Source organism: Ipomoea nil, unplaced genomic scaffold, assembly GCF_001879475.1.
Source record: "Ipomoea nil cultivar Tokyo-kokei standard unplaced genomic scaffold, Asagao_1.1 scaffold2280, whole genome shotgun sequence".
NCBI lineage: Eukaryota > Viridiplantae > Streptophyta > Magnoliopsida > Solanales > Convolvulaceae > Ipomoea > Ipomoea nil.
In genome coordinates this window covers 4,457,279-4,470,618 of record NW_017618708.1, presented here as the reverse complement: position 1 = coordinate 4,470,618, position 13,340 = coordinate 4,457,279, and the positions used below count along the sequence as shown (strand labels likewise).

General features: G+C 37.6%; 1 protein-coding gene across 2 annotated transcripts; it reads right to left on the bottom strand.

Annotated features, from left to right (window-relative positions):
- Positions 1–9,929: 9,929 nt before the first annotated feature.
- LOC109150907 lies at positions 9,930–12,585 on the bottom strand. Of its 2 annotated transcripts, none has more exons than XM_019298906.1 (5): positions 12,093–12,585; positions 11,611–12,003; positions 11,251–11,515; positions 10,512–10,640; positions 9,930–10,427 (listed from the first exon to the last, which is right to left on the bottom strand). In XM_019298906.1, exons 1-5 carry the CDS (start codon positions 12,336–12,338, stop codon positions 10,300–10,302), a joined length of 1,161 nt encoding a protein of 386 aa, XP_019154451.1. In that variant the 5' UTR covers positions 12,339–12,585; the 3' UTR covers positions 9,930–10,299. The 2 variants fall into 2 exon arrangements, with proteins under 2 accessions (XP_019154451.1, XP_019154452.1); XM_019298907.1 differs by having other exon boundaries at positions 10,530–10,640; positions 12,093–12,582.
- Between the last annotated feature and the right edge of the window lie 755 nt (positions 12,586–13,340).

The window sequence follows — 13,340 nt, the reverse complement described above, 5'->3', positions numbered from 1 at the left end:
ACCATTACCAAGTATTTGATACCCATTCCGATTCCGATTCCTATGTGCGAACCAAACACACCCTAAGATCTAAAATTCCTTTTGACACCCTTTGGTTCAACTAATATTTAATATTACACACTATGATTCTTATTCATAAAAAATTATACTTGGTGATATAAAGATTTGCTGTTACCCAAATTTGGGTTAATTCTTATTTTTCAGAGTTTCAAGAATTCAGAGAGAAGTAGGTAACACACTTTCAGCACACAATTTGTAGGATTTTAGACATAAACATATGATTCTGTATGTAACAAAAATTTACTCACAGGCTTAAAGGAGAGCAGACACCAATGCGTAGCATAGTTTCCATGTCAAGCATGAAAGTACATAAAACTGTTTATATTTATCCAGAGATATGTTTTTTGCTCCTGTCACATTGTGATGCTATAATTTTGTATCTATACATTCTGGTGTTAAAAGTAATCTATTTTACCATAGAAGATGCAAAGTACATAAAACTATTTATATTTATCTCAGTAATACTTTGTTAATATTTTGTGAAAATATTAGGTTGAAGTGTACAGTGTGGGATGATCAAGTTTCGCAGGTTTGAGTCATGGTTTAAATCTAATAATGGTCCTGTGTTAGTTCTCTTGCAGTTATGTAGAGCCAAGCAGGCAAGCACCGCATAAACTGAGTCTACAAAACTGTTAATTTGTTTTTACTGTTTTAATAATTATCTGATTCTATTCCTAATTATTTATATAACATTTATTTATCTTTTACCTTACATTTATTCAGTAAGTTATACAATTTAAAAATTTTCATTAGAATGCTAGCCCTGCTAAAATTGAATATCTAAAGAGTTGCCAAAACTATTTGTATTTCTAAATATTTTATGTAAATTGAAACTCATTTCAGTGTTAAAATCATATTATTTGTTGTACATACTTAGCATTTACTGCATTTTATCAATGAATTTCATTTAGATATGTATTAGTTTTCTTGAGCATGGGTATCATACGCATGGGTATCATACGTATAGATAAAGTTGTGAAAGTCAACGGGCAATGCAGTACTCACCATGGGCAATGCATAAAGAACATGGTCAAAATCTTTGAAAAGCCCAAAGATTTGAGTTTTACACAACACGTCTAGCAAAATCAGAATCTCACAAATAAAGACACTAGAGAAATCATCGTTGTGCAAATCAAAAAGTTTGAATCTAGGGACGGTTATGGTGCTATAGCTATTTCATACAATTATGGCGCAATAGGGGACAATAGAGAGTAGACAGAAAGAGTACCTGGTGGCAAGCAGGATGGAACAACAAAGCGAAGGGAGTGATTCAAAAAATGGCAACTTTGAGAAATGTGTTCACAGTTATAATCTTTCTTGCAAAACATTTGTTTCTTCATGAATATGTGATCAACTTTTTTCTTTAAGAATAATATTTCTTCCTTGCAAAATATCTGTTTTTCATGAATATGTGATCAACCTGTTTCTTGAAGAATATAAATCGAACTTAAAGTAAAATAACTACATTAGTAGAAAACTTTAACCATTCTATATCTGCAAATTTTTTCAAATCCAAACACATTTCTTTTTGCAAAAAACAGTACGATTCTTTAGCTATCCACATTCAATTGTTATTGTCCATGAATTTACATAGTGAAATTACATATCTATTTCAGATCTGCAGTTTATAATTTTAGGAAGCTTTATTCCGAGTTGAAATAACATTTGATTTGTCTACAGTGAAATATCAGGGGAAAAAAACCTATAGACTAATGGTTAAGCAAATTTTATCAAATCAAAAGACTTATCTATTTTTCAAAAAACAGTACGATTCTTCCTCCATCCACATGCAATTAGAAAATTCATGAATTTACATAGTGTAATTAGGTATCAATTCCATATCTGAAATTGAAAATCTCTCATAAACCCTGAAAATTAAGATTTTTACTTCTATACAACAAATTAGACCAACAGAGCTTGCAATTCAAAATTCATAGCTTTAGATTACAGAAATTACTATGTCTTATACTTCATCTCCCCCCCCAAAAATGGATCAATTTCAAAATAAAAAGGGAGGAAAAAATACTTAGCTAAAGGATTGTTCAATGATTGATCTTCGTAGAGATGGATTTTCTGGATGCATAATTAGATGACGGATAGACGAGAGATACATGAGAGTGAGACGAGAGATAGAGAGCAGATTATAGAACGAGAATTTGGATGCAAGCTGGGTTCTACTTCTATATAGTTCTTGAACATGGGTATAAACTTTAGCTGTGTATGGTCTTTCATTTTATATAATACGGATAAAGATTTGTCTTTATTTTGCTCTTATATTTGGCTTATATATTTATTATTACTTCTTCGTATCTAATTTTATTTTATTTTTGTAGAAAATTGTTCTCCTACATGTACAAATGAACCCAAGTCCATCGTTAGTTTATGGCATTTTCCAATAACAAATTTTGTTCATGCATCACATAGATATTTTGTGCCCGATAGATCTAGGATGGAGAATCGAGTAGTGAACACATACGTATAAAGATTTGGAAACTAAGCAATAGGACACAACTAAGAGTTTTTCAGAAATGGGATCTTTTCATATATGTTGAACACGATTATTATAAGATTGTTCGAGCATCTTATTGAGGCCAAAATAATGACTGGTCACAACGCCGGGAGTTTGGTATTAATATCTAGAGTTTGGTATTAATACCTAGAATGTTTACGACTCCATCAGATACAAGATTGTCTTTTAATTCTAAAGGTGACAATTGTCATTGATGTGATCATATACCATGACAATAAATAAAAGTCAATGTCAAACACTATCTCATGTTGGGTTGCTATTGAAGAAACCAGTTATACACAGACAATTGTATGTTGTTGCGTAAGTTAGCAATCCTAAGGGTCTAAAAATTCTAATTTGTAATGATTTTTATAAAAGACGTACTTCAACAATTAATGTTGTTTATTAAGAAGTTTTTAACAATTTGTAAATAAAATGTTAATCTTTCAACTCAATATTTTTTTCGTTGATCTTGCAATATCCTAAAATAAACTATTTACAATGTTATATGTATAGTTTATTATCATATATTCAATATTCAATTACTTTGTTTATTAAAATAATATTTTAAATTAAAATATAATTTGTAGATTGTGCATCGCACGGGTGCAATACTAGTTCATATATAAAGTAGCTACATTCATTAAAAACGAACTGGGAGATATCCAAAATATAATAAAATTTAACCCATTAAACCTTTCCTTTTAAAAAGAATTATTATAGAGTTAATACTCAAAATTGTCCTCGACTATAGTGGTTTTTCTCAATTTCGTCCTAAACGACTTTGGTGACCTAATATCGTCTCAGACTTTTGTGTTTCGCTCAATTTAGCCCTCCATTTGTTATTCTGTCAAATTGGTGTTAAATAAAAGGACAATTCAGTAATGTCAATATTGATCTCTCTTTATTTTCAACTTGTGAAGTGCGAAATTCCTCTTTCTTGTACGAATTACACCCAGAATTACTGCCGAAATTGCAAATCAAATTTTATATTCGCAGTTTTATGAGTAATTCTGGGAGTAATTCGTATAAAAAAAAAAGGATTTCGCAGTTCACATGTCTATGAGTAAAGAGATGCCAATATTAAAATTACTTAATTGTGTATTTATTTAACATCAAATGGACAGAATAACAAATGAGGGACTAAATTGAGCAAAAACATAAAAATCTGGGACTAAATTGCGCGAAACACAAAAATCTGGGATGATATTAGGTCACCAAAGTCGTTTAGGACGAAATTGAAAAAAACCACTATAATCGAGGACGATTTTGAGTATTAACTCAATTATTATACTCCGTATGAACATGAAGACGTGGTTTCATACTAAATTAAATAATATAAAAGTGCTGCTCTTTAGGAAAATGGTTTCCCATTATGTGAACAGCACCAATTCATACACGGACCTCTAAACCGACCTTATCTGCCACCTTCTCATCATGTCTTACAAGTTACAACTGGATTCTGCTACCAATTTCCCCACCGGCAATTTATATCCTACACCACGGAGCCCGTTGCACTATGCGCCCAGATACAAAACGACGTCGTTTTAATTATTTATTTTTTGAAATTTCCCGTCCCAGTGAATGGCAGTAGTTTTTTCTTTAAAAAAAAACCCGCTGTTCAAGAATGTACATAATGTTATACTAGAATACACATAATGTTATACATGAATGTACATAATTATATAATAAAATATACATACTCTTTTTAAAAGATAATACACATAATCTAACATAATACATAATAGACATAAACTTTTAACATAATACACATCAACTCTTAACATAATACACACAAATTTTCTGATTCGGATGTACATAATTGTATAAAAAGAATGTACATAATTGTATAAAAAATACACATAACTGTATGAACCAATACACATAACGTTGTGAACAAATACACATAACGTTGTGAACAAATACACATAATCTCAGCAACTTCCTACTGCACCTCCCAACACTACCCCAAAACGACGTCGTTTTGGGAGGCGCGCGGCGCACAGTGCTATGTGAGCCGTGGTGTAGGATATAACGATTGTTCCCCACCATATTTAGTTATAATAAAAAATAAAATAAAAAGTGTATTAGACCGTCTCACGCTAAATCATATCATAACTGTTATATAATCTTAGAATTAATTAACGAAATAGTCCCTTGACTATAGCGAAATTACCAATTTGATCCTTGACTATTCTTTTAACCAATTAAGTCTCTTAACTTTAAAAATCTTAATCAATTTGGTCATCCGTTTGTTTTGCCGTTAGACATTCGTTAACTTGGGACCAAATTGGTAATTACGCTATAGTCAAGAGACTATTTCAGTAATTAACTTTAGGGGTGGGCAATTCGGTTCGATTTTCCCGAATCGAATACCGAACAACCAAACGGTAATGGATTCTTGTATACCAAACGGTTCGGTAAAAAGCATATCCAACTGTAGACCAAGTCTGTTGGTAAAAGCCTGCATGATAACCATCAGGACCAGGAGCCTTAAACGCTGCCATATCAAAAAGAGCTTGTTTAATGTTCAAGTGTGAGAAAGGTTTGTTTACATAGAGCCAATCTGATTGCTGTAAGCAAGGGAATGCCCTCTCACTCACAGCACTGGCAGGTGAAGCACCATCCTCTGTAAAAAGTTGGACAAAATAGCTGTATATGTGGTTCATGATTAGCCCTCCATCCGTTAGCCAAGTTCCTTGAGCATCTTGTAATCTAAGTATCATTGAATTCGCCTTCCTCGCTGCAGTAACAGCATGATAGAACCTTGTGTTGCGATCACCAGAGGTAATCCACTCTTTCCTTGATCTTTGAAACCAAAGCAAATCTTCCCGTAATAGGATTTCCTCAAATTCTTTTTGTAGTTTTCTGTTAAGCTTAATAAGGTCAGGTTTGAACTTGGTAGCAAAGCTATGTTGTACCCCCTCGATCCTAGCCAGGGCCCTCTTTTTGCGGTGGAAAATATTGCCAAAGGTGTCCTTATTCCATGTTTGGAGCTTGGCTGCTAAGCCCTCTTTGTTCTGATTTAAGTCACTTTTTGAATCCCAGTTGTTACCTACGAACTGGAGGAAGTCAGGATGGGATGCCCAAGATGAATTATACTTGAACTTATTGTTTATGCGAGCTGTCTTAGCCGGGGAAGTCCGAATAAGTAGGGGGGCATGGTCAGAGCTTACAATTGGTAGATGCACTACCTCTGCATCGGGAAACTGGATTCTACAGTCCACATTGCAGATAGCACGATCAGGGCGAGCTCCTTTGAAGGATGATTCGCTGAGTCCTTTACGCCAAGTAAATTTCGATCCTATGTAACCAAGATCAATCAGCCCCTCACTCGAAAGCCAGTTGGTGAAATCTGCACATCGAGCAGACAAGAACCTAGTTCTATTCGATACTTCCATACTGCTAACAACTGAATTATAGTTTCCTATTGATAGCCAAGGGCCCTGCAAGTGAAGTAAATCATGTGAAAGATTAGAAAACAAATCCTTCCTAAGAAAAAATTTTGGGCTGCCATAGACAACCGACAGGTTCCATGTTTGTGAATATAAGTCAGTGACTTCAAGAACAACGAATTAGGGATGCGTGTGGATGATGTTAACCGAAATGGTGTCCTTCCAAAACACCCAAATTCTTCCGGAGAAGCCCACCGCTTCGATCCTTAGCCATTCATCAAAATCTAAACTAAAACAAATATCATTGGCTTGGCTCCCCGATACCCTTGGTTCAAGGAGGCAGGCAATGACAGGTTTAAACTCAAGAAGGTGCTCCTGGAGGGTGCGGCTATAACACCCTCAAACTAGACAGTGCTCTCTCGGGAAACATCTCTAAGCCAACATTAAATCATTTTAGAAAATTAGCAAATAATTCTAAGTAAAACCACTCCAACACGTAAAGACTACATACATATACTAATTTATTCAAAATAGGGGTATGACTACATATGTGTGTGTGTGTGTGTGTGATACCAACGAACTCAGCTGAAGGATTCCTACTCAATCAATAAAGCTCAATTCTAGGGGCACTAGACACATTCCAAGAAAGACAAGATTCAATGTCAAGATTACTCAAGTCACAAGACAACAGATTACAGTGGTATATGTACATAGCCAAATGCTCATTATCAAATCAATATCCAACCGTACTCCAATCCAACCTTTATACCAAAAGTCCAACATGTACACCAGTCCAACCTTATCAACCAAAGTGAAGCCTAAGCTTCTTGCCACCAATACAAATGGAGTCAAAGCTCCTAGCCACCGATACAAATGGAGCAAAGCTCCTAGCCACCGATACAATGGAGTCAAACCTCTCAAATTCCACCAATCCAAATATACAATATATATTCAAGGAAGTGTATAAATATATCATCAAGTCATTCAAGAATCAATTGATATCAAGGAACAAGGATTCATAAAGGAATCACAATCCAAACGGGGATCAAAGAGTTCACAAAGTACTGGAAAAGACTTACAATGCATCAAAGACCAAACAACAATGCACGGGAAACCAAAGAGTGCATTATGGAAATCAATCAGGACCTCATGGCCATATGCCACGGGGATATGATTCCCGCGGGGCACTACCGCACGAAGGGGGCGGGCATGTGCAACGAGAAAACAACACCGGCCACACACCCCAAATTCTAAATACAGAAAACTCAAAGAAATGCGTAAGTGAATTCAAAATATTAAACTCAATGGGGTGTTACAGCGGCGAAACGTTTGTGACATCGCACCTTGGCAAGTTCCAAACAAAAAGATTCATCATAAAAAAGGAGGGTAGAAAGAAATCTCAACTGAGCAACCGGGGATCCGCAACCAGGCCAATCTGGCCTTTAACACTACCATTTTCATCCATAACGTCTTTTGGATAACGTAATCAGAAAAATCAAGCCCTTCGTCCGGTGGGACATTGAGAATGGGTGATTTAGCCGGCGGTGGTGACTTTAAACCCGGGTCCTTGGGTCTGTGATACACTGTGGATCTAAGGGCTGTATTTCCTTTGGTTGTGCCCCTAACCACAATGTGCTCATCCTTCGCCGCCGCTCTTCGAGGGGTGGAAAGTTTGCCTCCTCTTCAACTGGACAAGACGTTGCGTGAAGTCTTGATCTCCATGGGACGGGAAGAGGGGGAAAGTGCAACCTCTATGTTCTCATAGGATGTATAGCCCGGTTTTGGGATAGCCGAGGATTCACCATGCAGCCGTGCATGGGGTTGGTGTGTAGCAGTCGTTTCTGCCTCAAGCTGTTCCTCCTCAATATCCCCTAGGGGGCAAAACGGTATTGAAGAGAAGGTTGTTGTACACAATCTGGTTTTTGCCTCCTAAGGGATTGTTTGGTGGTTGGAGGTTCTTCGCAGGGTGCTGCTTCTGTCCAACCTATCTAGGACGTCTACGATCCTTCCTCATTACAAGCATCCAGGACCCAAATTTTTCCTTTGGTGGAATTCTGGGAATGACTGTCTTCTTATACAGAGCCGGCTCATATTGCTCATCCTTTCGTGGTTCCTTTTCTCCGTCAAGATTCATCTGGTTGTCTTGCTCCGGCCTGGGACTTGTTGTACCTTGGCCGCATTGTTCCTTCCTATGACCATACATTCCACATTTGAAACAAACTAGATGCACTCCCTCATACTCCACTTCGTAGACATCGCCTTATATCCCAAATTTTGCAAGTAACGGCTTGGTGATGTTGATCTCAATACATATCCTAGCAAACTTCCATCTTGATACCAAACTCGTATCACCAACTTTCACTGCCCAACCGATTCTGTCACCTATTCGCAGTAATATGTCCTCATCAAAATATTCTATCAGGATGGCAGGTAACCTAATCCAGGCCAGAATCCTCTCTGTTGAATCCCTCTGAGTGTTGAAGTTGGGTGTCCACTGCTGAACGGTAAAATCGACCATGGGCCTTCGAACCTTGCGAAATCGTAATCCCTTTGGGATTCGAATCTTGATAGATAGTAATCCTGGTGAAGATCGATGAGTTCCACAAGTGCCTTTGGCTTCCATAGCGCTTGTTGCCGGCGCAAAAGGTAACTATATCCCACAGTTCTGCCCAGAAGTCAGATTATGAGTGTGCGCCAAGGTCGCGTTATCCGTTCTTTGTCTTCTTTCGTGATCTTGATTCTTGGACAATCAGGGTCCTCTTGGTTCGCCATCGCTTCGTCATCCGAAGCTATTTCTTTAGGGAGATCTTCGTTCTTGTAAGGAGAAAGTTCTGCAGATTGGCTTTGTAAGTCTTAGTCGCCGATAGGCTCGCTTTCGCCGCAAAAGGAGTATCTCGGGAACAACTTCCTATAAGAGATCAATGGTCATGGCCTACGTTAGAGATCCATTCCGCTTTGACTTTTTGGTGCTACGTTCAAGAAGATCTTGAACTTTCGGCGGCCTAGTTCTTGCTTTCGGCGACTCCGTCAAAGAGAGTGTTTCTTCCATCGTGATTTGCATGTATATTCCTAATTAATTTTTCTATATTCACAATTTTTGAACTCTATATTTCACAATTACAAAACTCTATATTTACAATTTCATAATTATATATTCACAATTAAAGAATTTTATATTTACTCGCGGTTGTTTCCAATAATTGGTTGTGAATATTCAATTCTACAATTGTGAATATAAAGTTAAAAAATTATGAATCTAACCCAAACTCACCTTGCAAAGTAACCCCAATCCATGGCATAACTATTCAAAGGAGGGGACGCGGTTGAAAGCTGAGCGGTGAACACAACCTCAACTCAATCCAACTCAACCTGGGAATATTATATTACTTTCATGTAAAGCAAAACACCTAAAATTAAGGATAGATGGGATAACGTGTACTTGTCAAACTAAACAAACACGAAAGCAGTTAGTTACCAGGCAACAACTCAACTCTACTCATCTCTACTCATCTCTACTCTGACTGAGAGACAGACAGATATGGTCAACTTTGAAGCTAAGAGCATCAAAGCACGTGACAGACAGACAGAACAATTATGCACCATTCACTCACCCAACTCACTCACATGCCATGCCTCCTTTTGCCCACAAATATCAACAATATGACAGATCAAAAGTATAAAGCAAATCACTGGCAAAGATGCCAAATCTGGGCAAATAAACATCATCTTTCTTATTCATTCAAACCCTCCCATGTTTAGGATGGATGGGTTAAAATACATTAATTAATATAATAATATTAATATTAATACAAACCATCATACATTCTACTAGTATTGCTGTAAGTAAAATGACCAAAACTATGGAGATTGCAAGCAAAAAAAAGATGGAAGAAAAGAAAGGTTTTGTGTCAGATCAAAACCAAAACATGACCCTCCTCCCAATCTTCAATCCTTCCTTCTTTCAACTTGTAGATCTCCCATTACACATCCACTCATCCATTCTTGCTGTTTTGAGCAGATTGAAAACTGCAAATCCACTTCTTCATTGGACCCATCATCCAAAAAAGCTGTGTTTTGTGTTGTGTTGTGTTTCTTTTATTCTTTTTCCTCTAACCTGACAACAACCAAAACCAAAAACTACCCATTTCTTCCTATTTTCCTAACCTTAAACTACCATTACTATAGTCTACTATCATAACTTATCCATCCTATTCTTCTTTTATTTTTGCAAATACTATTTATATATCTTCAAAATCACTCGTCACCTCTTTTGCAGAGGCTTCCTGAAAGAAACATATGATGCTACTGCTAATAGATGGCTTGGGGCTTTGGTTATCAGTAGGTCCATTCCTGAGGTAACCGCAGCTCTTGGCTGACAGAGCACGCTGGCGATGGCCTCAGATTGCGCCTCTGTTGTGCCTGCACTCGCCCATTACTCCGTTGGTTCTTCAACCCAGCACCGTCTAGAACAGATTAAAGATTGATGGAATAACGAAATAAGTTCATGATTCTTGGGTATACGTTAAAAATGAGTCTGAAAAATGTAACAGAAACAAAGTATATACCATGAAGATGAGTGTATCTGGGTTGAAGAAGCTGAGGCTGATGGCCCCGAGCTTCCAAATTCAAGTTGAGGGCATGGACAACCTTCTCCGGCAGCAAAACTGTTGAGCACACTGCATTGTTATCATACCAAATATTAGCAAATAGCCACTACAAATTAAGCCTTATTAAAACTTGATTAGCAACTGGACTTGTATTCTATTTTGGTATATTCGATTCACTTCATTGCCTTTCTTGGTTTGATACATTGATTAGTTTGAGCCAAATAAGCAATAAGCAACTTTATCCTCGAAGATTAACTACGAGTTTTTCTAGTCACTCAAAAATCTGACTCCAAAGGATGGCCTATTAACTTTCTTGATTTGATAGGTTTGAGCCAATCAGCTATGCACCAACAAGACAAGATTAGATTTACCGAGTAGTGACTGCGAGTTTCCCTCACGAAACAAAATGAAATACAAATAGGAACATATACTTTGTATCTATCAGGTCAGATAATATTAAACTACTGATTCTAATTTCTAAACCACAGCTCAGCCCAGAACCAGTTTCCATGTGAACAGCAGAAAATGTAAACGAGTTTCACACTAACTACAGTCCAAAAGTCAACCAGAGTCTCCATTATCAACACCAAACAAACAGTTGAAGAAACACTACTTTTCAAGAATTCAGACAATTCAACAAAAATTAACACGTAAATTGGTATGGACACGGTTGACCGACCTGGCTTTTTGCGGGGCTCGGCAGGGGTTCCCACTGTTCTGGGGAGGAAAACGCCGGTTCCGGAGCACTCCCTTTTAGCACCACCTGGATTTCCAATGAACACGGCTCTCATGCCTGAGCCACGGCAAGGCTGCTGTAGAGACTGTTGGGGGGTAGGCCAAGAAGACAGATTAGCCTGTGGGTGGTTGCTGTTCAGAGATGGAATCAAACCCACCCTGCCATTCCTACCCTGCATCCCCATCTCGTGTTGCTTCAACCTTTGAAGCTGTGACAGAAAATAATTTTAGGAAGATTAGTCAAGAAAACCCAACAAGAACAAGTGAATGAATACGTTATTTCAAGATTTTCAGGAGATTTTACTTGAGCCATGTGTAATTCTTGATAATTCGAGTGCTGGGGAAGTTGATTTGAGTTCATCAAGCCTAGGCTCTGGGGCATGGAGGTTTTGGGAGAAGGAACGCCGACTGGGCTAGCATTTCTGGGAGGAGCCCAGATTCCATTTTGGTTGGGGTAAAGCCTAGCGGCGGCGGCTGATTCCTCCATCATCTTCATTCTTGCAACATCGCCGGCGGCCGCAAAAAGCAGATCCCAAGCTCCCCCGTCGGCCTTTCCGGGCAGTTCCGCCGGCAGGGGAGGAGAGGAGGCACGGGAAGAACAGTTTGTACTTCCACGGCTCGAAACCTGGTTACACCCCAACCCGCCACCTAGAATCCCGCACAGCGTTGATTGCGGCGAACCAGACAAACGCCACGCCTGAAAATCCCACCCATATAAAATTCGACAACAAAAGAGAATATCTCTGGTACAGAAATGAACAAAAACGAAACTCACAAAATACCCACCTTCCCGCAATTATATTCAAAATCAGAGTCGTCTTCCAGAGTGGAGCGCGCCATTTTCCTGGTTAACCCAGAAATGAAATCATCCTCGTCACTCTCCGTCTCGTTCACCGACTCAACGGGTGAACTCGGAAACCCGCCGTACAGAAACCCAGTGCCGGGCTCACCCTTCTTGAGGTCATCATCGGCGAGAAACTGCGGCGGAAGCCAAAACTCACAGTCATCCAAATCCTCCGCCTTAGACGCCATGAAAAAGCAAAGCGCAGTTTTCTGAGATTATACGTGAGAGATATCGATTCAAGGGAGATTTAAAGAGCTTTAAAAAAGCAAAGGGTTGCTGGTTCTTTAAGGTATAATGATGGCTACCACTCCTTTGATTGCGCTCTCCGGTGGGTCTGGAAAGCAGAGGGCCCAAAGAAAAAGATGAAAATTGGGTTTTGGTTCGATGGGAAGAAGAGAGAGTGAGCCGGGAGTGGCGTTGTATGTATATATCAGTATATATAATATAATTCGCCATCCAAATGGAGGCGCCACTTGAAACCCTAGACGGCGGTTAAAGAGGAAGTTTAATTTTATGGTTGACCTGTGTCGTACAAATACCGCAAAAACTTTCATAATTAAAAATAAAAAAAATTAATAATAATCTTTACGTGTGAGGAATACTTGATAAGATCATTAGGTTACATCACTCACAAAATAATTAACATACTCTTTAAAATTAAAATAAATAAAAAAAAGTAATACTCCGTATTACTTTTTTCAATTTTAAAGGAATAGTTATAGCGCTACTTGCGTCTTGGGTACACTGTCGCGCCCAGCTGGCACGTGTAACTGAGCGTATAAATATGAATGTTATTTTTTATTTTTTTGTCAGAATATTTTTTTCTTTTTTTTTTTTCTTCTCTTTTCACTCTCTATTTTAATGCACCGAAAACGTCATTAAAAAAAATTAACTCTTGGATATGCTCTTATTTTGTCAAATATATTAGGTACGACACCTTATAAATTCTTTTAAATATAATTGTTGTTAATAAAAGTTGCTCAATATGTGTATCAAAATATATTATGATATTTATGAGAACGAATTGAATTTTATTTATGTGAGATATTTTTACGAAAAAGATATTATTTATTCTCGAATATTAGGTTGGTTTTTTTTTTTTGGGTCAAATGACATGTATCATCTTCACATTCATCTTCTCTAACTTTAATTGTCTTTATTGTAGTTATTGTATTAGTTAATATGATTAA

Excerpts from the sequence above, each read along its gene's own strand:
- LOC109150907 (XM_019298906.1), bottom strand. The coding sequence starts at position 12,338 with ATGGCGTCTAAGGCGGAGGATTTGGATGACTGTGAGTTTTGGCTTCCG. Across the intron at positions 10,641-11,250 it reads CGAGCCCCGCAAAAAGCCAG|TGTGCTCAACAGTTTTGCTG; the intron begins GTCGGTCAACCG and ends ATAACAATGCAG. Across the intron at positions 10,428-10,511 it reads TGGTATATACTTTGTTTCTG|ACGGTGCTGGGTTGAAGAAC; the intron begins TTACATTTTTCA and ends AATCTGTTCTAG.